The sequence below is a fragment of the Bombus pyrosoma genome, linkage group LG10 (genome assembly GCF_014825855.1).
Source record: "Bombus pyrosoma isolate SC7728 linkage group LG10, ASM1482585v1, whole genome shotgun sequence".
Classification (NCBI taxonomy): domain Eukaryota; kingdom Metazoa; phylum Arthropoda; class Insecta; order Hymenoptera; family Apidae; genus Bombus; species Bombus pyrosoma.
In genome coordinates, this window is record NC_057779.1 from 993,499 (window position 1) to 1,020,843 (window position 27,345).

The 27,345-nt window shown below is 41.6% G+C and overlaps 1 protein-coding gene across 2 annotated transcripts in view; it reads left to right on the forward strand.

Annotated features, from left to right (window-relative positions):
* Positions 1-27,345, forward strand: part of LOC122572080 (unconventional myosin-IXb) — an 83,350-nt gene that overhangs the window by 50,624 nt on the left and 5,381 nt on the right. Inside the window, exons 1-10 of one of the 2 annotated variants that reach the window (XM_043736664.1) lie at positions 3,195-3,316; positions 19,011-19,367; positions 21,216-21,502; positions 24,193-24,364; positions 24,532-24,704; positions 24,779-24,938; positions 25,014-25,130; positions 25,412-25,647; positions 25,731-25,920; positions 27,010-27,287. In XM_043736664.1, the coding sequence (XP_043592599.1) occupies positions 3,226-3,316; positions 19,011-19,367; positions 21,216-21,502; positions 24,193-24,364; positions 24,532-24,704; positions 24,779-24,938; positions 25,014-25,130; positions 25,412-25,647; positions 25,731-25,920; positions 27,010-27,287 (2,061 nt within the window). In that variant the 5' untranslated portion in view covers positions 3,195-3,225. Of the gene's footprint in view, positions 1-3,194; positions 3,317-19,010; positions 19,368-21,215; positions 21,503-24,192; positions 24,365-24,531; positions 24,705-24,778; positions 24,939-25,013; positions 25,131-25,411; positions 25,648-25,730; positions 25,921-27,009; positions 27,288-27,345 lie in introns of those variants that run through there. The other variant, XM_043736663.1, reaches the window with a different exon arrangement.

The following is a 27,345-nucleotide window of genomic DNA, read 5'->3' on the forward strand; positions in this document are numbered from 1 at the left end:
AAGTGGAGTAAACGCTTTATTGTTTACGGCATAGAGCGAGCGCCGGCCATGTTGGATTCCTCTCGCTGCTGTAGATCAAAATTATAAGGCGGAACACGCTTCGGGACGTCCGTTCAGGATCCTCACGAGATACCACGCTCGGCTATTCTCTCCTCCCTCTTCGTTCTCGTGTTTTTCGCGCTCTTCTCGATCTCTTGTGGTTCGCCTTGCCTCTGACGGCCCGTCAACGAAACGAGAGCGGCATCGATCCTGTTTCAGCTCGCATCCGGTGCCTCTGCTACGCGCCAGGCTGCTTAATATCGCGAGTTTCGAGAAACCATTCATTCGGCGGACGGGTCAGGTGACGAGTATCGCGTGTCACCGCGCCAAGTCGTAGTTACTTTGCCCGCGAACCATCGAACAAGAGGGTTACCGCGGCTTCGCTACACTTTTTGCCACATGGTTCGATATGTCGAAGCGATGAAAAGGTAACGGGTGCTCCAGGAACATCGTAATGCTAGCTGTACACGAAACCATTGGTTTAATACGATATTTAATTGCAGCTGTTTCTGATATAGAGCTCCTTGCGGCTCTAGAAATATTTCTTCTAATCAATCTGTCTCTATTCGTTGAGTTTTCATATGTAGAATCATCCGTTGCACAATTTTAAGGAAAATGGCGCTAAGAGGGAGTTGTTGGAAAGTGATTGTCGATATTTATTCTAATGACAGTAATTCATACTTCAAGGATACGTATGGATTTCTAGATTGATGCTAGGATATTGTGTAAGACGGTGACTGTATCTCAAGTTTTAGTAATATTTTTTGTTGTACAACTTCAACGGTATTAGACTTTTGGTTCTAATGGTAGTAAATAGACAGGTGTTAAATCCAAGTATATGTATATAAATCCAATCATTTGTTGTTATTAATAAGTGATACATTTAGACTTTGTTATTCCGAAAGCGTTCTTACTATACTGAGAGGCAATCCGTAATTGTTTCAAGCAATTCACTTTGGAAGTGGCTCGACGTAAATGGTATCGTTTCTTGCCCCATTGTCTGCCGCTAAAAGGCAGTTATGAAACATTCGGAAAGTAGGATATTTTGTACTCGTCGAAAGGTTTTTACAGCCAGGTACCGTGCCGTAATGCCCCTTGCCCATTAAGTTAACCGCACTCGCCGTCTCGAAGAAGCATAAATCACAAGAGCAAAGGCCTTCCCTGAGTAGATACGGGTAACGACCAATTAACAATGAGCCTCTGTTCGGCTTGGGTAGCAATTATCTCCTAGACATCGATGAGTTTTCGTCGAAAACGTACCGCTCGATATCTACACGAGCGACGCAATTCAGAGAAACTACACGAAATCCGTCGTGGAAACGTTGATAACCAATGGCCGAATGTCTCTTATGACGCAACTAACCACGAGGCAAAAAAACGAAACGTTCTAAACAGAACATTCACCTTTTTTCCACTAATTAACGAAGGTATATATGTTCTTGTGTATTGGTTAATTGGCTACGATCAATTACACATTGGCCAATTAGTGTTTCGAACGAGGCTGGCTATAGCCGGCATAGAAGGAAAGGAATATTATTCGTTTTTCGAAGCTTTCGAGAGCACTGAATCCCGATGAAATTCATAGGGGAAATCGGTGTCGACCGGTGTACTAGGTTCGATATAGGAAACAAGTGTCCATCCGGTGTGCGCAATTCAAATCAGATCATGAAAGCCCGGATGACGAATTTCGAAGTGCAAGGCTGGTCTGTATCGTTCGTACCAGATGCTGTTTCCGCTATCGAACACGCGGTCTCGTCAAAAATATACCAAAAATCCGTGACTTGTTTCCACTCTGCAAAAACAGAGCTGAATCCCGGTCCTGCCGTTTCATGTCACTTTCATTTTAAAATCAATCAACGATACGAAACAAATTCATCGTAAAATGAATTCCTCGTTCTGTAATAGAGAAGAGCAGTTTAAGAATCTCATATCCAATCCCATTATCGTCGTCTTCCGTTAAAAGAAAAAAAATAAGCAGAGAGGAAAGAATTCCATCAGCTGCATTCCAGCATCGTTCCACCAGTTCCTCTGGCGTATTTGTAAACAACAGTTCATCGAACGAGCGAGAAGCCGGCGCGGCGTCGTATTCGTTGCTCGAGCGAAATAGTTTCTCGCGAGTGGATCCGCGGCGAGCCGAGGAGGTCGAGGGAGATGCCTACTCTTGAGTCTAGGGCCCCAGCCATTTTTCCATGCAACATCCACGAGCAACGGTCCAGTCGGGGGATCAGTGCCCCCACCTCGACCGCCTGTTGCTCGACCAGACATCCTGGACCCCGGCACGCTCATGTGGTGCCTTCCACCTAACTGGCGTTCCGAGCGGCCAGGTGAGGCCGCCACGAAGTTATCTTGAACACACCTTAGAAGAGATAGGGCCCAGCCACGGAGGTGGGTTCCAGGCAACAATGACGCCCAGTTGAACTCGGCGAGTCGCCACACTCTTCGTGCTCCTGCAAACGCGGCCCCGTGTCGTGTCACTCTGTTGTTTGTCGAAACTTCGATGATTACGAAACGCGAAGACAGGTGTATCGTACACGCTGAAGCTATCGAATCACCGCGTACCCGTACTCAGAGACGATCCTGGAAGAGACGCGCGTGCACGTAAAGAGAAAAGCGGTAGACTCCAGGAGAGAGGAAAAGGAATAACGACGCTTTTCGGCCAGCGAGTGTGTTTCTCGAAATTTCTCGAGGAAAACTTTCCCTTAATATATGCGTGCGTTTTCTGGTTCGACAGGAAATACACTTTGGTTACTCCGGTTACGTGGTTTTCAGTAAGGTTTCTCTAGTTCGTTCTTGTGATCTATATAGGTGAATTTTTCATTTCGTGCGCGATATCCCGTGTCGACTGCAGTGAACAGTAATACCTGGAGGAGGTGCGATGTGATCTGCCCGGTTTTCAGTGTTCTCTTTTCTATTTTTTTTTTCTCGTGACAGCCGGGGAAAGAGGTGCGAGAAAACGGAAGGAAGATGTGCGAGTGCGGTGATGAGTGTGCCGAGGACACGATGAACAGGCAGCTGGTGAGATGTACGGATGATCTGTGAAATCCGATTCATCCCCATTCCGGATCGAAGCTGGTGGTACGAGGCGAAGGAAAAGTTAAAAAGGAAAAAGGGAAAAAGAATAAGCTGCGACAGAGTTAAAATCAGCCGAAGAAAATTCTGGCCGATAACGAGCCTCGACCGCCTGAGATGGCCACCCTGGGCCTCTCCAAGGTCTTCATACTGGACAAGTACTTCACGGAGCTGCAGAAGTTCTGGGAGACCGAGAAGAAATTGCAAGGTACGCCACTGGCTATCGCTCTTGATCGTCCTTTTCGCGTTGAGCGCGCCGAGTCTCGTTTTCATGGACGATTTAAATGCAGCAGGCACCAAGCAGCAATAAGTATCATCGTGGTTTTGTTTCTTTCTCCGCTTGCTGTTACGAATTTCGAATGGCAGGAACGACTGAAACGATCCAAAAGTCTGATTAAGCTACACAAAAGGGAATAGGCAGTACAATAAAGCTGCGTTTATTAAAAGCGTATTTTTAATGGCCCTTCACGTGGTTAGAATGGATTTTCTTTTTTCCGTGTTTCATTTCTGACTCTCTCGTGTCCTTTTTTATGCCACCGTCAAAGCCCTTTCCGCCTTTATTCTCCGCTCAACGTCATTCAACGTTAAAATCGTAACCAAGTTACAAGTGGCTACCCTTTTTACGAGGGTTGGCTATCGTATTTTCAAATTGACAGAGTTTTTAACGACCCAGCACAGGTGAAATAGGTAAGGGGCGCCCCATGACGAACACTACGCCCCTGTTCACCTGAAAACGAAGAGCCGCGCGGCTAGTCGTTGGAGAAGTTACCTGCGTTTTACAGTTAAAACAGACCTCGCGGTTTCTCCACGTTGATTGCCTCCGCTGCATACCTGCCACCAACCGGACAGGTTCCTTTACCAGGAAAACACGGAGGATTTTCCTATTACGAGGCTTCACGGCCCTGTCATTCATACCTTTGAATCCGTGTTTGCTTTATTAACTCGTTTGCTCGAGAATGGCCATTAGAAGATTCATTAGGGGTTCACTGAGGAAACGTGTTTTTTTCCACACGACTCGTACACCAAGTTTAAACACTTACAGTTTACTTTGAGGATCGTTTTAGACTTCCCTCTCAATAATGTTTTAATAATCTCGTTGCTCTTTTATTCGTACAGCTTGTGGTTACCTCTTGAATAGAGTTTGAATACAGGTACAGTTACATAGAGAACTTACGACGGTTTAAGCGTAAAGACATAGCATGTTTTTCTGTAGGATACTCTATTATTCTAGAATTTATACTATGTGTGTAATTCGCGCCAGGCAATTTCCTCGATGCGACAGAGATTAAAATTTCCGAGTATTACCTCACTTTACCCGCTTATACGCTTTCTACGTTCCGCAGCATTTCGCGCCCCTTTTTTCCTCCGTTACTTTCCTTTTTCTTTCCACCTCCACGCTCGCCTGTTTATATATAACTGTATACGTTTCCAGGTTGGTCTCGTGCATTTCTGCAGTCCGTGCAGTTAACGAAATTTATTATCTCATCACGGTTTATTTCCCTTCCTCCTCGTGATAGCAATCGTAATTCTTACTTTATGCATTAATCCCCCCCGGGGGCATATTGTTTCCTCTCATAAACCACGCACTGAAACATTAAATGCTTTATCATCGTTTCACCCATCATTTCTTATGCTATCCGTTAAACGAGCAAGAGAAGAAAATAGTGGGAGGCGGAGGAGGAAGAAGAAGAGGAAGGAAGAAAAGGAGGAATAAGAGAAACGAGACTCTGTGAATCATCAACGGTGGACTCTTTCACCGTGTTCCTTACACAACTTGCCCTCGTCACGATTTCTTTTCTTCTCTTTACCCGAAATACCCTCTGCTCGACTCTCTACTCTCGGCCCCATTCGCTCTCACGCCCACGCATCTCCTGTCGCGCGTCTTGTTTACGTCCAGAAGGCGAAAAACCTTTTTTTCTGCATCGTGAGAACTCAAAGGCGCCAGACTCTGATACCGATTTCCGTTATTAGGTAACTTCGACCAGTGATTGGCCAATCGAGCCTTGCTGGGTTACCTTCGAACACGTGCACGGTACAGAACGATGAAATTTATGGCCGTTGCCGTAGTCTGTGGCATTCACCGTTCGGCGATGCTGACGGCCTGAGATCGTGTCGCTGATTGTCATCGGCGCGTCCTTAATTTCCTCTAAGGAGACTGCAGGTGTCTTCGATTTCTTTAGAACGGGTGATGAAATATTTTTTAATTTATATGTTTATAATTTACAATCTTTATAACTTACAACTAGCTAAGAAGAATGATAGTTCGGTAGAGATAGTTGAAACGTTTAGGGATATTTGCAAGTACTCGATGACAGAGGAAAGTATAGTGGAGATGTTCGTGGAAGTGAGTAACGTCGACTAGGTTTTCAGAGGAGACTGATACGGTCACAGGGAATGGGCCGTCGATTGCACGATCGTAATTACGTGGATAAAAGCGTCTGGATCTTGAATAGAAGTGAGATAGAATGAGGACAGGAAACGGTCACGCGGCCTCCGGCTTCGTAATTATATTTCTTGCAGGAAAGCACGCATAATTGTCCTCGGGACGTGAGAGATCCCCAGAGATATCGTTACATTGTACCACGTTATTCAGGAATTATCTTGCGGAGTAATTAGTATCTAGTTTTTGTTGCGTCATTAAAAAGCCTGTCGATTCCTCGGTTTCTTTCCCTTCACGATCATTAAATGTTGCTCGATCGCTTTTAAAGAACTTATCGGTTCAGATAACGACAATTCGAAACTTCTGTTCCTATCATAGGCACGATACATTTTTACGTATCTGTCGGAATACGTTAAGATAGTTGGAATTCTTCAAAGCCTTTTTCTACGAAATTTTTTACTAGAACTGGTTCTAATGGCTAGCGCGGAACGTATTCCGAGGGCTTCTGGTTGAACCGCGTAGCCTTGAGGGTCGTTAACGATCGCTTTCGGCAACCGGTCGACCGCTCGCGTTCTCGTGACCTTAAGCCACGGATCCCTCCGGGCGAACGACGTTCTCCATATTGGTCCATCTTATCCTCCATTCGTTTTCTCTCCCCTCGAATCGATAGTAATATGAGAAAAATGTAACGAATGACAAAAAAGAAGTGAACGTTATATCCGTAGCAAAAACTCGACTGTATAGTTACCACAAAATAGATACCAAAACCACCGTGTGCCCTATCAATCTCATTCCCATTCTATCAAAATCTATAGAAGCCGCTATCCCATACGACGTTTCACAATATCATGATCTTCTATTTCAACTTGATCAAATTGCGGAGGTGTCTAGGCATTAGACCTCTTGTACGTTTATTTTTTACTTTATTCGTACAAATTCCAAAAGATAAAATGGTTAGATGAAATAAATACAGTGGAAGGGATTTGATTTACACTAAATGTTATCTAATGACCAGCAGAGTACGTACACGTTATTTTTCTCTGACATTCCAAAATATCTAAAATATATAGATAAATCTAAAAATAAAAAACGTTATCTTACTCCGAGCCTAATAAATTTCTTCTCAAAGAGGTTAACCAAACATTATCTACCTCTGAAACAGTCCTACCAACCCAGAGAACCACTTGGAATCTTCACACTCGTTTATATCGAAAAACATAAGATTCAGTGAGCAAGGGTCGATCTGTTTATGTTCAACGAAGGACATTATATTCGAAAAGAAGATTCTCCGTGTCCTGGTGGACTCCCTTGACCTATCTTCGAAAGTTGTCGGAGCGAAGTTCATGGCGGAGGGGACTACTCCTGGCCTGGACTCCTGGCAATCCTCTCTCGCTCGGATTTATGCGGGGCAACGGCCTAAGCGAGTGTACATCCACTGCAACTGTCCAGTACCCGCTGGCTGGTGTATACCACGTGCGCACACCGACGCGACCAGGTAAATACGAACGCGCATTGTGCCTAGTATTCTGCTAGCGACCAACTCGAGATTCGTTGAATATCTCAGACGAATATTTTCGAAGTTGGTACTTCGTTTGAGGAAGTTTAGAAATCGGCAGATCTAATTAGAATAATTCAAAAAAGTTTGGGGCACGGAAATTAGTTTCTTAGATGAAAGGTTGGTTTAAGCGTGAATCAGAAAATATGAAGGGGGAGATATGTAGAAAGTTTGAAATCGATGTTACGATGTTTGCGAAAGTTCGCAAGTTATCAGATATAATTAGAATTGAGATCTTGAAATATTTGATAAGGTTTTGGTAGAAATTGGCTTCTTGAGTTCATTCGATTTTCGAAACTTCCAAGTATATTGGATGTTTGAGAAAGTTTGAAAGTTATCAGCCGCAATCAAAATTGGACCTCGAAACACTAGAAACGATATTGGGGATCTATTTCCTAAGCGAAAGTTTGATCTCAGTGCCAGTCAGAAAATTCCAGAAAGAATATTCGATATGCAAAGTTCTGGCTCGTATTTATATTGCCGTATTCGACGGATCTCTGGAGATTTTGGAAGCGTGGGGAGCAGGTTTCCAGTCAAATCTCTGGTCTACGCGCGCATCGGAAGATCGTAGAAGTTGGTTTGCACAGATGAACATTTAGGATTTACGTGATCCTGAGTTATAGAAGTTGATTAGCGAGCATAAATAGTGGTACATTAAGGTCAATTTAGCCAGTGGATTTGGTCAAGATTGCACGAAGCGTATGCGCATAAATTGCCGAGCATTAGAGGAAGCTAGGTCACCATCTGGGCTACCTTCTAATTCTTTTTTGGAACCGTTCCCAGGATGTTAACGTTATGGCGGACGCGGGTTTAAACAGTGAATTTCAAATTGCTGCTGGAATAAAAGTAACGGCAAGTTTCGAATTCAAGACGGTGTCTCTGTTTTTATTCAATTTTAACTATGCTCAGGAGGCTGAGGCATACTCGAGGAACACACGATCGAACTACTTGAAAGCTCGCTAAACGAGAGAATCGTGTGGCTATCGTTGATAGTCTGGCGAACCTGCACACGCGTACACGGCCAATGATACCCGTGTGTTGGTGTATTTTTCTCCGTTCAGGTCGCTTTAAGTGGCGCTCATACCGAAAATTCAACGTCTTCGGCGGAACTGAATAATTAACTCTTCGACACGTTTCGAAATTTATAGACGGAAACTGGAGAGATATACTCTTAGATACGGGTCAACTGTAGAGAGGTTTTCAAAGAATTTCAGAAATGGAGCGCTTTTCTAAGTTATGTAGAAATCTACCAACTCACAAAATGATAAAAAATTAGTTAAGTACAATACGGATCTTATAATTTCGTAGTTTTTGTTTTGCAAAATATTAGCAATCCATAGAACAACTTTTACATTGTATAATTATTAAAATTACCAAGCCATAGTTGCATTTTAGGCTTATAATTATTTAGCAGAAAACTTTCAAATCGCATAGTAATTATACTATTCGGTGTTAAATAAGCCATCACAAAACATCATAAACCAACAACAAGAAATAAAATATATTCGATAGAAATAACGCTAACTATCTTTAAAAATTGAATCATTGAGGGTTGGTGACTCTCTGTATAGTTCAGGCAATTTAATCGTCTGGGTTGCTATATATAAATAACCAGATTAAATTTTAATAAACGACGATTCAATCAAATATACACGGTGGAAATTCGAGTATTCATTGTATTTGCTTACAAGGGATCTTTTGTAATTTTTAATTTCTCATTTCGGTCAACACAGTAGGATCGTACGAATAATTCCAGGAATTAAATATTCCTTCCCTCCTTATAAATTCCTTCACGCCAAACCATTATACCTACCACCAACTACAATACCGAGAAAATCAATAAAATCCATGAAATCGTCGCGTGTCTTGCATTTCGTCCGATGTTTGTCATGTTTTCCGGTTTGATAATGTTACACGTGCAAGGCTGTTACATTTATTGCTCGCAGTGATGACGTGCGTCGCAGATATAAATTTTTAACGGTAGCCCGACGACAAGGTGAAATTAAGAAGTAATTAACGCGCGTCATATTTGTCCACTTTAATACTTTGATACGTCCACTGTGGCGTCATTTATTTCGTTCTCGCGTGAAAGAGAGACGTCTCGTTTCATGCACAGAGACGTCTCCTTTAACGTCATGGATCCCGGAAGAAATGGCGGAGGAAGCGAGCAACACGGTGGCACAATTAGGCTATTTTAGTGAAAAAATCCGGTTATTCCGGGTTCATAAAGTTGCCGGTTTATCCGCGAATTTCGTCGTAATTTCGCATTATACCGCAGGGAAACCCGCGCCACCGGACTTCATATAATTCCGTCGTTTCGCTTAAACGCTTTGGCGTGTCCAGCTTTCTTAAATCTTGTTTACTAGATTCTTCGTGCATAAGCGCGCGTTGCTTTTAATAATTCCGACCTTCCGCATCTGGTAAAGTAACTTGTTGCAAATGAAATATGCAATTTTAGATGTCACTGTGTGCCTTTCGACTTTACTTTCGTTGTCCTTAAAATGCTTGTTACACCGAAACTAACGGTAACAGTCTTTTCTTTTATATATATAAATATATTACATTTTGCAGCAAATTCTTTTTCTTTGCTACGATCTCTTTTTTGAATACAAACTAAATTAAGTTAACTTTGAGCACGATACATTGATCAAATAAGAGCAGGTAATTAATAGCATTTGAAAGTACATTTCAATTTTTAAGAAAACTACAGCCAATGCGTCGATAACAACGCAAGACCTAAATCGTTCGACTTGCACGTAGTATTATTGTAAATTATCATTAACAAATCAATCGAATCATTTCCAAATATTCAGTTTCAAACTACAAAATCAAATGTTCGCACGGTCAGAGAATGACCGATCTCTCCTACGTGTGGAGGACCCTTAAGGGTAGAGAAACAGCCTGGATTAACCCGCATCTGATTAGACCCCGAGGTTGAGCTCGGTCTCTCTCGCATACACATAGAAACTCGTCCGTCTCTTTCTTCTTCTGGGTTCCTTTGTGTATGGACGCTAGCCAGCGTCAAGGAGGAGTTTCGATTTCACTCGAAAGGTCGTGAAAAAGGTAGCCATCGACGCGTATCCGTCGACTTTCTTCGACTTCTCGGAAGGTACACACATTCCCATGGCTCGACGTCATCGTTTTGCGTGAGATAATGCACGAGCCCCACAAGTCTGTCTCATGCCCGCGGAAATTTGTGGCCTCTCGAGATCACGTTATCTTCTTCCATCTTACCCACGACAATTTTGTTTTCGATCGTCTTCCCGGGCTCGTAGTCTCGTCTCCAGTTACCAGAATTGTAAGATATTTTTCGTTTGACCTGATCCCTTCTCTCATGTTGTCCATTGTCCACGATGTTTTTTCATGTTGAAGTAATTACTTCAAGAAAAACTCTACATCTTTTCTTTGTATACCTGTGACCTGGAGACCGCTGTTATGGATTTAGTGAAAGAAAAAAAAAAAAAGGAAAGGTTCATATTATTGTGTCCTTGAATATAAATATCGTTTTGGGTTACAAGGTCTAGAAACCAAAAAGTTCAGCTAGAGCTACACACCAAGGTTAACGTTTAATGTTCTTCGCTATAAATGTGTGAACGTGCTCCCTATTATATTCTATTGTATTGTAACACCGAAAGAGTGAGGATGTGGATCAGTATACACTATACTTGTACTTATTTCAATATATTTTTCCATTACAAATTCATTCACCCGTTCCTCTATCAGTCAACCTCAACATTTCAAACTCGGAGTAAAAAAATGCCGCTTAACTTTTAATGGACGCGTGTTCGTGAGCATGGTGAAAAATTTGAGATAATGGGATCGTTATGAAATGATCCGTCAGAATGAATCCATGAATATTTTCTCTTCAAAGAAAAAAAAGCAAGGGAGATAGAAACTCGTTCAAGTTCAAAAAAACTTTTTGCAGCTAATAAAAAGCTATAATTCTTCAAAGTTAATACTTGGAAGCTTTCAAAGAGACGCTATGCTCTTTTTATTTTCTTTTGAACAAGAGTAAACCGCCGAATTACAGGGAACTTGAAGCGTACTGAAAGTTTCACCCCGAAACCACCCGTTTCTCCGCTTACCAGCGTTTTCCGTGGCATCGTTTTTTCCCTGCAGCCCCTTCTTGCCATCCTCCAATTAAAATTTTCGTTCTATTTGCCCCGGCTCGACCGGCGGCTAGAAATTTCGATTTCGCCTGGCGCGCGGCCGCCGTAAAACGCTTTTATCCCCTTTCCCGCTTCTCCAGTGTCTTTTTTTACTCGCTTTACCCTCGTCGTTAGTTCGGTCTTTCCACCGGTTGAAACTTCACTCGTGGCTCGATTACGTTTTTTTCCCGAGGTGGCTTTTCGACTCTTTTCGTTGTTACGCGTTAATCGAGTAGCAACCACGTGTAAAACCGATTACGTCCGATTTTAACCGTCTAAACTCTAAAACTACGACATTGTCGCGTTAAATCTGTTGTTCTAAGTCTACGAAATTGTTAAAAATTCGCCAAATTAGGAAACAATATAAGCGTTCGTGTATGAAAGTATAAAAGCTTTGTTTTATGCAACGGAGGAAGAAGGAACGTGCTTCGATTCGATGATTGAATTATATTTGACTCGCGTTTGAAGGAATGAAGCGGTTTCTCCATGGAGGAATGCGAGGTATCCCGTTCAATCGATTCGTCTTCCCTCTTATCTGACCGGTCGCGTCGAACAGCTGTGTTTAAGATAGTCTTCGCTGTTTCCATTCTCTTTTTCTTCGCACTTTTCGTTTCTTCGCCCTTCGTTCTGAATTTCTCGAATACTCGTCTTACTAAGATTTCGTGATTACTCCGGCTGAAATAGATTACTTCTTCTTGGTATTATCGAATATCGAAGCATCTTAACCTACTATCGTATAGTTGGAGCATGAAACTGCCGTACACTTTCAATTTTACTTCGTAGTTTGGAAGTTTGAATTCTGAGCTCTAATCGATCTTTATCATAGGCGACTCGTTCACTTATGAAAAATAATATTAGCCAAATTTTCACACACTTCTTTCATAGTTTATTCTATTTCCTGACGAATGTAATCTTCACATAATCCCGGAGAGAAAAATTAAACTTTACAAATCACCAAGTTTTCCCTGCATATCTTCTATAGATCATTTTATAATAATTAAATTTATAACTAATTTTTATCATCCGAATCACACAGTTGACAAATCATTTGTCAATCAATAGCGACGCTACGTGTACTGCGTATCTAATATTTCTTCATATTTTTCATCCCCTAAATTTTTATTTACTAAGAATACTACAAATATACGTATATCACGTGGTAAGGCGCGCATAAGAGGATCGATTCCATGGCGCGAATGTAGTTTGAATTTAAATAAGTCGCGATAAACGAGTAGTTGGTTCCGATCATATACATAACGTGTCCCTAGTCGCGGATAAAAGACGGCACCACGCGTTCTTTCCCTTCGTTTCGCTCCGCTGTTCTTCATCGTTGGTAGATGACTCGTCGTCGTGCGGTGAGTTAACGCGAAGAGGGTGTAGACGGTCGTGAGAAGAAGAAGACGAAAAAGAACCTGTTTTCTTCGAACGAGCATTCAGCCCCGAAGGTACCTGTTCGCTTTAATTCCGCCGCAGTAGGACCTGCTTCTCGTCCGGTGTATACCTGGCAGGCCCTTTTCGTTTGTCTCTTCTCTCTTTCATATACAACACACGTCTTCCAATGGAAAGGCGTCCCCGACGTTTAGAACGATCCGTGGAAAGTGGCGAGGATAATTAATCATCAATACGATGCACCCTCGTCGATTCGACCTGTCTTTTGCCTGCCTTTTGTTCGACGCTTTGACTCTGGGAAAAGTTACATTAGGTATGGTTATTCGAATGATCATGTAGAAGGTGTTAGATGGTTACGGGATATTGTTTATTATAGAAGAATTGTTTTATTAACTTTTCGATCCGCTACGGAAATATATAAAAGATTGTGCGTCGATAAAATAGTTCATAGTGTTAAGAGCTAGTTTATCGAGTTTCCATCATTCTCTTGTCGAATCGTCCGTTCTGTTTCCTGTCTGGCTTTTATTACACGTTTCGATCGAGGAAACAGTTGCATTAACCCATGGTTGCTGGATGTTGCAGGAAGTGTTGGATGTTCATAGAATCTCGTTTACCGAAGTATTATTTTATTTGGCTGTAGCTCTACTACAAAAATATAAAACATCGTGCACCGATAAAGTATTTGATAGTGTTAAAAGCCAGCTCATCCAAGTACTATCGTTTTCTCGTCGAATTGACCGGTGTTTTCGAGAGCGGTATTCCGGGAATTCGCGTAAATTTTTCACGAAAGCTCGGGTCCCGATCGGCTGACCAATCGGCTGCCGTCTAAAAGGGATTAATTTCGTGTGGCATCTCGATCGGTCATCGACGAATTTCCGTCGATTGGTATCATGCTATCCCTGTCAAGTATCGAGTCGAATGTAAAAAAATGCACTTTTTTTTCATCCAAGCTTTCGCGCCGTTTTAAAATACATTTTGGCCGAGAGCGTACACACAATGCATCCTACGGGAATCAAGATCGTTCTAGTATCGCTTTCGATCGACGAAAGCGACTGAAAGTGCTCCCTGTGCATTCGAGTTTCATGGATCGCGATGCATTTAGCTCGCAAAACGGCCCACTAAACTTTTACCTCATTGTGATATACGATCCATGTCCCGCCATCCTCCAAACTCTTCTTCACCTTCTCTGTTCATGCTGTTAGAACTTCTCTCTGCCCCCACTCCACTCGACGACGCGTCTTTTTGGTCTTCCGACTACTTCCTGTTCTCTTCTCCACTGAACTTCTCTTTTCGCTCTTGTTTGTCTTTGGTTATCTCCTTTTCTCCGCGTTAGTTACCCTTCTTTTACTCGCCCCCGCCCCTTTCTTCTTAGCTTTCCTCTCGTTCTCTTAGTTTCTTTGATATTTACTCTTTCTCTTTGCCGCTACTTTTCGCTTCTCCGACTTTTTTCTAATTTCTTCCTCGCTTTGATTCCATCTGGTTTTTAGTAGATCTATATTTTTCTTTGATCCTCGTGTTCTTTGTTCTTCTCTTGCTTTGGCTCGATTTCTTTCGCCTTTACTGTATTTTCCGCTCTTTACCCTCTTTTCAGCTATTTTCCTTCTCTTCGCTGTTTCAGCCGCACTTCATTTTTTACTCCATCCGTCTCATTAGTTTCCTCGGACCTCCTCGGATTTTCTTTTGGATCTTTGTCGTTTTGATCTCTTCCTTTGAATCACGGACTTTCTGGTCTGCCATAATTCGTTTATGGAGACAGTTTCTCTCTTTGATCCAACGTCTGTTGTTTCGCTTTATGCGACCGGTTCCGTTGGCGCCTGTGACAACCAACTTCCGGATACGAGATTAGTTGCGTAACAGGCTCGCAGACTTGGAAATAAGTTATTTAACGGCGGCTCGCGGATCGGTACGCGCGTTGCATTATTTACACGGAGGTCTCGCGTCTCCGATTCTCAGACATGCGATAGTATCGGTATTCGATGACAGTGTCTGCTCGATAATCGGCATTTCCAGACACGAAGAACGCTGTAGCCACTAGCAATTCTAGCTCGAATAGATTGTCAACTTTTTTCATATACTAGATTCCAGATAAAAATAACAACGCATATATTGACACCTTTATGCCAGAACCATGAATATTCAAATTTCCACCTTTTTTTCTTCTTCATGATTCTATAATATTGCAAGAATGTATTTTAGTGAAAATAAGAATTTTCAGGGTTTGTAGTACACAGAAAAATAGCAGGTAGAGATTAATGTAGAAATACGTGTATTTTCCATTCGTAAGTTTGATAAAAGACGTTCTTTAACGGGCATCAAAAAGCTTCGCGTCTAAACGGAGAAAAAAGAGGGTCGAACGTGTCTCGACCTGCGTAGCAAGTAAAGATGAATGAAAATGGCCAAACCCCTGAATCCTCTGAATGAGTCAGAGGCCGGAGTGAGCGAAAAGCCAAGTGTACGAGCACTATGGTGGTGATTTTCGCGTGGCCGCTCGTAAATCCTAGTTTCTCGTGTGCCATAGTTCGAAAGGGGGTGATTACTTCCTCGAAGCTGGTGACTCGTCGAAAGTCACACTTTCTTGGCCTGACGTTCGACACGTCGCTTTATTCCCGCTGGAAACCAAGAACTTTTTCTCTCGCATAATGTTTCTCGCAGAGACATAGAAAAAAAAGAGAATAGAGGAAAACAAAATGACAAGAAAGAAAATAGAGAGAGAAAGAGAGAAAAAGGAAGAAATGGACGGTTGTGCCTTCCAGCCTCTTTAGGCGGCGTCGTTGCGAGTTTTGCGAAAAGAGAGAATGGCACCTCGTGGTTTTACTTCTTTTTCCTACTTTTCCAAGAGAGACGGGCAACGTTGTGTCTGTCTGGTACGCTTGCTTTCTGTCTTCTCTGCTTCCTTTCTCGCGGGATTGCTTCCTCTTCTCGTGAATAACTCGCGAAGATCTCGGTATTCCCGGCGCGAACGCGACTCTGTTTGCAGACAGCCATCCACTGGGTACCGTTAATCTAAGACACAATAGCGGAGATGTTGAAGCGAGACCTCGAGACCGAGAATCTGTCACGAGCGTGGAATCAGGTCCGTTGACAGGTGTGTCGGTTCTCTATGACCTTCTGACGTTCGATCGACAGCTGTCTTTCACAGAATGCATCAAAAGCTGATGAAATAAAGAAATATCCACTCCTCTTGCTCTTTTCCTGCCAGCTGATCGGTAGCGTGTCGAGCGAGCGTTGGTCGAAGACCTAATTTCAGGTGGACTTTGTATTCGATTTTGGAGTAGTATAACGAAGTCTTTCTCACATAATATTTTCTAATATGGGAAGATCCCAGTAGCAGATTTCAGGTTGATTAAAATTATGTCTTTTCAACCATCCAAGCTTTATTTTTACTTATTTTCACGATTGCGGTGTACATGTATAATTCTCTGATACAATGCGAATGCAATTATGTATAGGTATAGTATTGGTGGATTAATTGCTATCAAGTCATATGCGTTCTTACTCGTTTCGTGTATATTCAGAAGATCTTTAGTTTTTTACTTTTTTGTACTAATCACGAAAACGTTACACGAGCCAAACGATCGTTGGCCGAGGTATAAACCGGTTAAAAAAGTCAGCCTAGCAGGTTGGCTGTAATAATTACATAGATGAGAGAACAGGTGCTCTTTGAAGTGTATTTTTCACCTTAATACACCAAAGCAAAAAAGTAAAGCAGCTGTCAGCAAACTTCCTCTTGCAGTTATCCCCTAATCTCCCCATAGTTCTATTTCTCTAAGGAATTAAATTCTTAAGATGCCAGGCATTTGTCGTTAGACACTTTCGAGCTCACTTCGAGCAGACATAAGCTCGATTATAGTTCAGGCGGTTCTTTGTAACGAAGGAACAGGCTGTTATCTGAATTTTCCATCGACTTTCGGGGCAGATTAGACGGCGTTTCTCCGCGGGACGGGATATACTGGTTTCTAATCGGAACATTTAGAAAACGAACACGTTCGCTCGCTATGACAAATCGACAACGTATCTGTGTGCTGCGTAAACTACGGAACCAGGCGCTCGTGTCCCATATTCGTGAAACCAGTCGAACTGGTATCCGTTGAAAAGAGCCTTTTAGTGTTCCACGTTGGCGATTCCTCGATTTTCTGTAACGCGAATACCGCGATAACGAGTCTGATCGATGAGTTCGGAGAATCGGGTGATTAGAATTAGCTGGTAGTTTGTCTCTCAGACGTTCCAACCATTAGGGACAGCTTAAGCTATAGATAAGGAGAAGAAGAAGAGTTGTTTGTAATTCAAATTTAACTTGTTCTAGGAAATTTACGAACTACTTATAATTTTAAATCATAAGAATTCGGTTTCTTAATTAATGTTTGTTCGGCCAATCGGGTATCTAATTTTATATCTATTTCGAAAATTTTACAAATTCTTATTTATTGGACATTTTTACGTCGTAAAGATAGCAATTTGTGTAAGAAATGTTTAACGTTTCAGCTTCAAAATTACTTAATTTGTTTGTTGCTACTTTAGTAGGAAAATCTTTCATTATTTGAACATTCAACGATCGACTATGAATAAATTTTGTTAAACGATAATATTTGTTAGTCCTTCGCTTATGGTATGCATATTTGAATAACACGAACGACCGGTTTTATCATAATATTGTCTAGTAGTTTCATACGACGGAGAAAATCAATAGAGATTTATCAACGAAGATCATTAATTAGTAAAAAAGGAGAAACCAAAAATTCTACTCCTTTGAATCACTTCATCGTAATGAAAGGGGGGAAACACTGTAGATGGTCTCCCATTCATTCTTCCGCGAGGAATCAGCCAACCCATCGTTCCACGCATATCGATCTATACTGTACATTAACGAGCTCGCAGAATATTATCATGTGGCGCTATTATGAAGCTAAATGAATAATTCCATGGGGCACGATCAATGGCTAATGACACGGGAACGAGTGGCGAGGAATTTTTCAGGATCGACCCGATTACGTGACGCATACAATTTTCACGTGAAATATTCACGTGGACACACTGGGTAGCGTGTTCGCGCGCTAAGTACATTTTCCATAGGGCTGGGCTATTAACGAAACGGGCTCGTTCGTTGCACCTTTAGCGGCCGGCTAAATTGCCTATAATGTGGACACGGTGGAAAATTCAAGCGGAAACGCGGGGCGAAAAGTAGAGGCCAGGTCCTCTCTCGGCCATTTCACGTATAGAAATAATTCATTTAGAAAACGAGGCTCGGCCTCGAATTTGCGAGCCGCTGTTTGCCATGGCGCTTGCGAAACGTGCAATAACCCTTTTATCGGCGCCAGAGAGAGCGCACCCTCGTTTACCAACCACCCAGCGCGCATAACAAACATCCCCGACTCCCAACGATTTTTGCCAGCCTATCGACGAGCTTTTCGATTGGGTAAATGTTCTTTGGACCCTTGAAAATTTGGTTCTCGCAGGTGATTTGCCGCTCCTATGAATTTTGATTTCGACTGTTTTCGTTCCGGTGAATATATTAACTCTTTCGTATTTGGGAATGTTGTATGAAATAACGTTCGTGCGTATCTTCATGGGTTTAGATAAAAATTAACGATTCAACGTGGTTGGTTATCGTATGCTTTGGCCTTATTCTGGTTTCAATAAATAGAAGGATTTAAATGTCTCACGAAGCTTCGAAATTGAAATGAAATTTGATTGATTTTAAAGACCGAATAATTATGACACATACTGTTCGAATAATCTTGTTTTCATATCTGAGAATGTCATTTATAATAAACTCTCTTATCGATATCGGTATTAAACAGAAGCGAATTAAATTGGGCCATCCAATTAAAAATATAACAAACCTTATCAATTAATATTTCTATTTAATCGTTCTTATCGTTTTTACCGAATTGTTTTATTAATAATTCTTCTAATAATCAAGATTCTTTCGTATAGTGCAGACAAAATTTCCTCTAAAACACTTGCCAGAGTTTTTTTCTAAGAAACTTCCATCGATTTCAAAACTTCCAAAATCGAAATTACAAAAGATGCACCTTCTAATATCTAGATTTAACGTAATCCGTTCTGTTGCAGATGCATTGTCGTCGAATAATCTCGTTTTCATATCTGAGAATGTCATTTATAATAAACTCTCTTATCGACATCGGTATTAAATAGGAGCAAATTAAATTGGGATATCCGATTAAAAATGTAACAATTCTTACCAATTAATATTTCCATCCAATCGTTCTTATTGTTTCTATCGAATCGTTTTATTAATCATTCTCCTAATAATCAAGATTCTTCCGTATATCGCAGACAAAATTTCCTCTAAAACACTTCCCAGAGTATCTTTCTAAGAAAGAGCCATCGATTTCAAAATTTCCAAAATCGAAATGACAAAAGATACACCTTCTAATACTTAAATCTAATGTATTCCGTTGTGTTGCAGATGCCTCGTCGTCGAACGAAGCGGTGCATCTCCAGCAACGTCTGAGGAGCTTGAGCACGGAACTGGTGACCCTGAGGAACCGGCTGCACGTGAACCAGCCGCCGAACAATTCAGGGCCGAACAGTGGTGCATCGGCGCCCCTGTCAAAGAGCCCGGAAAAAGGTGGCGTTCCGTCGTCCCCGGCGCCCGCCGTTCCACCGAGGACCACGCTACCGCTTTCCGGCACACTGCCCCACGGCCTCGGTCATCCTTCGGGGCACACGCTGACGGCGTCCGCGATCGTCCATCCGCACGTCAATCACGCCGGCGCGAACACGCTCAGCCACAACTCGACCGCGGCTAATAATTTAATATCCGGTCAGTATGCTGCGGTGCACGCTGTGCACGCGTCCTGGCGAATCTCGATGGATGGTCGATGCAGGACGCTGCATTACTACCGTACTGGGGATTCGCTAGGAAATGCGTGCAACTGGGTGATTCTGGTTTACAGAGAACAGGTTGATGATGGTATTGGTGATGTTGATATTGGATGTGTATGTGCGTGTTTTTGCAAGTTTTAAAATTATGTTTAACAATCGTAGTACAGGACAGATATTGGACTTGGTTCAGGATTTTTACATAGTTTTATGATACTTTAAAATGGTAATGAGCATGGAATTTTTCGGAATTTAAGATCAGTTTGAAGATTATAATATTGTAGAGAAGTCGAGGAATATTATTATTAGGAAGTATACGATGACAGCGCAGATGAGAAATTTTTGACAGGATTTGAGACGAGTTTAAAATTTGTAGTTTAGGAAAAATATTGAAAAATATAAAATATCATAGCTTTAAGATTCTAGGATAAGTGTGAATGTTATATCATAGTAATATCGACTGGTAATTTTTATTACTTTCGAGCCAGATTCTCGTTTCAATCCGATGTCTTTATTACCGAGTTGATCAAACGGCGAAAACTACGGTTCATCTATATTTTTATCCATCAAGCGTTCGTTACATTATCTAGTGTTCCATCATGATCACTCGATCTACGATGAAATTTACGTAACTCCGTCGAATAAGGCTATAATCAAGCGACGAGTTCTGGCGATTATTGCGAATTAAAACGGATCATGCTATGTATGTAAATTGTAACTGTCCACAGTGGATCGTTCATGTGGACATCCATCGAGTTCGTTGCGAGCTCGTTAATATTTAAACGGCGCGTAATATCGTCATTACGTTAATTCGCGATACGTTAGAGCGCAGGAAAGTGCAGCCTTTTCACCCCCTGGATTGGCGAAGGTTGGACGATATTTTAAATAACCAGAGTTCGAAGCTCTGCCCGCGAAATCATCGGAACAGTAAACGCGTCTGTTTACAGAGCTGCCATTTCCCCAACGATTCGTCGAACGTTTTATGATTTATTTACCATTCCTCTGGTCCCTGGATTTTGGTCCAGGTTGTGTCTACTGTTTTTTAAATCTCCACCCCACCCATTTTTTCCCACTCTTTTTTTTATCCGCTTCGGGTTGATGGATAAAAACAAAAATATAAAAAAATATCGCAGCGCGAAAGGTTGCGATTTATTTGGACGCGACCCCCTCTCGCGCGATTTCCAGCCGAGAAGAATAAAAATGTTTGCGCGTCGACTAAAGCAGTTCACGTGGCTCGCTATGCTGCATCTGATCTCGGATCCCTTCCGGTTAATCGAGCCTCGCCTGGCGAAATTGCACGCGGGTACAGTTAGCCGCGATTCGTTTGAACACGCTTCGAACGCTCCTCGGTCGCTGCCATTCAGTCCTATCTTTCTCGTATTTTCTCCAAGGAAGAAATCTGGAAAATGTTCGGTAACGCGTTGTAACATTTAAACTTTGTATTCTATAACGTCTCATCTTTTTTCTCTGACTCTGCTGTCTGATATACCAAAATTCTCTGATATACTAACCTCTTCACGCCTCGTGCAGCATACACAGACATTACGCACCAAATATCTACATCGTCTTCGAGAAATTTATAACGCTGATTCATCATTCGACTACTTTACAAAGCAATTGCCTTCATTTTTCACTGATATCGTAAAATATTTCACAATTTAGGCGTTGACAGATTATGTAACTTAAAATTAAACTAGTTTTTGCCAAATAAATACACGAGTAACCTGTTACGTTTAATTTCTACCAACAGGAAAAGTTATTAATAGGAAGATTCCGCATTTGTGAACAGATTTGGATCCACCAAAGCGGCACAATAGGATTTCTGACGACGGTATAGTGTCGTGCGTGACGGCGTTGGGCTGTCTACGCTCGCCACCGATCTCGAGCATTATCGCCGACGTGAAAAACGCGAAGAGCAATCAGGGTCAGCACCGATGTCTTCCGAAAGGTACCGCGGCTTCGTCAGGGCCTGCGACCTCCACGGCCTTGGACGACCTCATTCATCTACCTGGACCACTGACGGAGGATGCGGTGCTCAAGTGTCTACAGGCTCGATTCTGTGCCAAACAGTACCACGTGAGTGTTTCTTTCTCCACTATTTTTTTCATTCGATGGCTATCTGGAATTAAAAATAATTGTAGCCCAAATGTAGAATAATATATAACCCGAAGATGGATTTTATACTTTAATTATTTATTTAACTTACTTTATTTTATTTAAAGTCAGACTAATGGTAGAATCGAGGAATTTTACATGTTGAAAAACGTAGACATTGGGATAGTTCAAGTTTTTTTTTTTATAATAGCACAATGATATCGGCGCGTTCGTTTCGACTTCTATGTCGGTATCCCGTAATCTGACATTCCGATAATCGGCACAAATTTCACCTAATCGAGCCGCACATTCTTTGCCCTTCGCCAATTGAATCGGCCGGTGCATCAATCACTCTCGGCCTCGATAGCGACGACAGGACACGATAAGTTCGCGCCGCTTCTAATTGAGATGAATGCCCCGTTAGAGAAGATACTGTACCGTACCATTTAACATCTGGAACGTTCGTAAAATCGTGAAAACGCTCGAAAAGTTTTCATACTTGGAACACCGCGAAGATCAATTAATCTAACTCTTAAATCCTCGAAAGGAGCTTTGTTCCTCCCTTTACTGGTTTATCGATTATCGTTGCTCGGGCGGCCCGATGTACTATCGGGTTGTCGAATTTAACGAGGTCTCGACCGAGTATCCCCTTCAGAGATAGCCGTGTGCTCGAAGGAGAAATCAGGAGTTTCTCAATAGGTCGTTGAAACGAGGGGAAACCGAGGCGAAAGAAAGGGAACGCCTCGGGTGAAAAAGTCTGTCGATGGTCTCGTTGACCGTGGACAGATATCGCGCGGTTTGATTGCACCGAGCTGCTCTGATGGACGCAAAAACGGCTCCGTTTCCGGTCCCTGTAGCTCCTGTCGCAATTACTTTTTGCAAACGAACGCGCTCGTCATTTTCTTACGGATATCCGCCACCTGATTAATTATTCCTTTCTCATTATCCAATCGTTTGATTACATTCTCCACGTGTTTGCATTCCGTGCTTGTTTATTTACACTTTTCTTTTCATCGTTTTTAATCGTTTTTTTTGTATCGGTTGTTTACATTGGAGGACTTGTTTATGTTTGGAATTTATTTACATTTGTATTTGTTTATTTGTGAATTGTATATTGCGCGATGAAACCATAGGTACACATATACAGGCAGTAAATTGTCAGAGGATTTGAATATTTTTGTGTATAAATTAGCTGTGTTAACGATACACTTTGCAATTTCATTAGCACTGTAACGAGGCACGAATAACGTTATCGTATAATAAGGCTAAACGTGACTCCATTAAATATTGTATTAATTAAATGCTTTAATAAGCTCTGCGAAGTCTATGCTTGCGACAGATATCTTCTATGTATACATTTTCGATATTATTTCAAACTTTGCCGACATAATCACTATAGTCACGTCTCATTACAATATTAATGTGAAATTTCAAAATGATGCATATAGTACACATAATGTATTCATGAAAGATTCTTATGGTAAAAGAGTATGCAAATACTGTCGCCATCGCTGTAGACAAAAAAATCAGAATCAACAAGGAATGATGTAAAACACGTGTGTTAACACCGGTTTGAATTTCAAAAGGAATCTAAGCTCGATAGTACGAGCTAGCTGCTCGAAAGCTCGCAGCACAAGGGAATCGAGGCGAACATCAGAGGCCACGGGGCCTGACGTGGGACCGGTTCTCTCTCTCCCCACTCGGCTTTCGGGCGTTTTTCATCTTTTTGTTCATCCTGCGTGGCGTTGCTTTCTCTAGATGGGCTTCTAATAGGAATCGAGACCCGCCAAAGCCTCGCCGCTCGTACATTGTTGCATCAGACTGCGCTATCGCCCTCTCTTCTCATCCACTCTTCGTTTTCCAACCCGAGATGTCACAATTTTCGAGTGTCCATACTTTCAGGCGTCCTTTCAACCCTCTTCCAGGATGCTATTCAAATAAACCGCGATGCATACTGAAATATGAACTCGTGAATCTTGTTTCGCTCTTGGTACGCTCGACGAAGATCTCTAGGAAAGACGTAGTTCAAGGATGTATTCTTTCTCTTTTGTGACGAAAAGTCGATCGTTACTAGTAGAATAGAGATGCTTATGGAAATTCCAATTTTTATGCAATTTCAGTGAAGATTTGTTTCTTCGATTAAGTATCGTAACACGATAATACGACAGATATTATATCTTATGCACATTAAATATTTTCACGCAACAAAATATCCAATAAATGCATGAACATTCTCGATCTAAGCAATTTTTAATGGATCGTAGAAAGGCTTCTTCCAGTGAGTGACTTATCTCCCCCCCCCCTCTCTTCTGTTGATAATTTAATTTCAAATTTTTTCTATGTGGAATAATTTCGCGGTGATCAGTGCTACGTAATAACAAAGACAAGATAGATGCCCCTAGTATCAGCCTGGTATAATCAGGCTCAGCAAGATCGAGCTGCGATTAATCTTGCCTGATGGCTGGTTGCAAAGCACGCGGCATCTAGGCATCCATAACCCACGCGTCCGATACGCAATAACAATGCAAAAAGCAACACGGCTGGACAGTGAAGGAAAAAGTAGTCTCATTTCGCATCGTCCCTGACGAGGGCTGTACCGCGATCGCCGCGTGTCAAGACGCTTTGTGGACGAACCGACAATCGGACGAGTAGATAATCGAAACGCGTTTCAGACGAACGTGGGCCCCATACTGGTCTGTATCAATCCATATACGGACGTCAGGAATCCATTGACCTTAACGAGCACCAGGGCCGTACCTTTGGCGCCCCAACTGAACAAAGTCGTTCAGGAGGCCGTGCGACAGCAATCGGAAACCGGATACCCCCAGGCCATCATTCTTTCTGGTAAGCAGCCGATATTTTTCATCCACAAATTTTTTTAATCTATTTAATACCTATATAATTTGTTATATTTACTATCTCCTTTACTTTTAGATCTATCTTCTATATGTGTATTATCTGATCTATTTTACGACGGTTCTACGAGTTATTTGTTAATTGTTGTTGTTTAGGGACCAGTGGTTCCGGCAAGACATACGCCTCTATGTTGTTACTTAGGCAATTGTTCGACGTGGCTGGAGGTGGTCCAGAAACGGACGCTTTCAAACACTTGGCAGCGGCCTTCACAGTTCTTAGATCTCTGGGATCTGCAAAGACCGCCACCAACTCGGAGAGTTCTAGGATAGTACGTGACAGTTCATTCTTTTTCCTTTTCCCTCTGGCAAAGGGTAGAATTGATTATGGGGGTTGTTCCTCTAGGGTCACTTTATAGAGGTCCAGGTTACCGACGGTGCCTTGTACAGAACGAAGATACACTGCTATTTCCTGGACCAAACGCGAGTCATCAGGCCACTACCGGACGAGAAGAATTACCACATATTTTACCAAATGTTAGCCGGCTTGTCGCACGAGGAACGAGGTAGAGAATTGGGTTTTGATACGATAGGATGTTTGATTACTGGAATATTTATTTAGTTTTTGCTTTATTCGCTAGTCAAACTTAATTTGGAGGGTTACAATCTAAAGAACCTGAGGTATCTACAGCATGGAGACACTAGGCAGGACGAAGCTGAAGATGCCATTAGGTTCCAAGCGTGGAAGGCCTGTTTAGGTATAATAATCGCCCACCTATATTTCTAGATAGCACATAATTATTTAATAGAATCTACAACAAATTTCCTCTAATTTCCTTAATCTTCAACATTTCATATTCCAAATTTTAGTCAATATATCATGAATTGTACAGGTATAATAATATCTGGATAGCTATTCCCACTCAGAATAAAACCTATCATTTACAATTTAATCCTGAAGATTATGTTTCTTAATAATATTGGAGAAAAACTTTTTCCAAATATTCCAAGTTCAATTATCATACAATATTATTTATAGGTGTGTTAGGTATACCCTTCTTAGATGTAGTGCGAGTATTGGCTGCAGTGTTGATCCTGGGCAACGTTGGTTTCACGGATCGACCGGGAGTCGAGGTCGGTGTCATCGGAGAGAACGAATTGGCCTCTGTCGCGGCTCTTCTAGGCGTGCCACCACCAGCACTGCTTAGAGGACTCACTTCGAGGACGCACAATGCCCGTGGCCAGCTGGTGAAGTCGGTCTGCGACGCAAATATGGTACTGTTAACTCATTCCGTGCAATCTGTAACGCCGCCGATCGGTCGGAGCGGAACCATGTTGAAGGGTGTTTGTTTATGCAGTCTAACATGACCAGGGATTCGCTGGCCAAAGCTCTGTATTGCCGTACCGTCGCTACGATCGTCAGGAGAGCCAACAGCCTGAAGAGGCTAGGTTCCACCCTTGGTACACTTTCGTCGGACTCGAATGAATCCGTTCATAATCAAGCCGAAGTGACCAGTCAACATGCGTCCACTATTGGCAGTTCTGCAGGTAGGTGAAAGTCTAGAATTTGTAGTACAATAGGTCATTTGAAAATGACTAATAATTCTATCAATAATATGTAGAGTACTTACTACATACTTTTACATATTTACATACATAAATATTTTCTTATAATTATTCGAATCTTTTTTTATTTTATTTACTTTATGGTATAAAAGCTAATTAAAAGTTGTTAACACATACGATACATTGACGGATTAATAGATTTTGGTTTGATCGTATTATTGGTAAAAAGTAGTACGTGCCTTAAATTTAAATTGTTCAAGCAATGTTCATCGACTATTGAAATTGTTCGAATAATTATGAGCGATGTGGTGGATACAACTAAAATTGTCAGATTGAATGAATAAGTGAATTTATTTAAGGAATGTGAAATAAAATTTTGTCCCAATTGCAACTTATTTAAGGAAGGAAAATTAACCCCTTGCCTTACGATTTTTTTTTTTTAGTAATTTAACTATGAGCCTTATCTCACTTCACTGCTGTAAAATGATGTCGAATGATAATAATTTGTACCTATTAATCTTTGGTAAGGATTAATATTAAGGAACTGAAGTTTCAATTAGCGTTGAAACACAACTTTGTTGTAAATGTAATCTTATCCTTGTTGCATCGGAACCAGTTTGTATCTTGAACATGACTCGATATTATAAGGCACGGGGTTAGCAAAGGCATGCTATATGAAATAACACGTACTACTTAACCAGTTGGCTGTTTTTGACGAGTATACTTGTCATGAAGAAATGGCAATATTTTGTATTATGACGAGTATACTCGTCATACGTAAAAAGTAATTACAATTTGCTGTTTAAATTTTAGTGAAGATTTAATTTAAGATGCTTTGAATATTTGGAAGCCAAGACGAAATAAAATGAACAAATAGAAGTATACAAATAATTATTATGAAGAAACTGTATATAGCGTGAACAATGCGACAAATTTTAGGTACATATTTTTCAAAGAGGTTGCAATAGTTATCTGGTTAACTAAAACGTACCTATTGCCAGCCTTATAGGTTTCATTACTTCCAAATTTATTCTTTTCTCTATTAGTCGCAATCTCTCGTGTCACATGCAGGTGGTACCGGTTCCAGAAGCATGACCGCGCTGAACAACGCGGTGCGACACGCGACGGATGGTTTCATCGGAATCCTGGACATGTTCGGGTTCGAGGATCCAAAACCAAGTCAACTGGAGCATCTGTGCATCAATTTATGCGCGGAAACCATGCAACATTTCTACAACACGCATATATTTAAGAGCTCGATCGAGAGCTGCCGCGATGAAGGCATTCGATGCGACGTGGAGGTCGACTACGTCGACAACGTGCCATGTATCGATCTCATCTCTTCTCTGGTGAGCGTTTAAGAAGTTTCGATAATTCATTCAAATCTGGGATTTGTTCAAACGATCA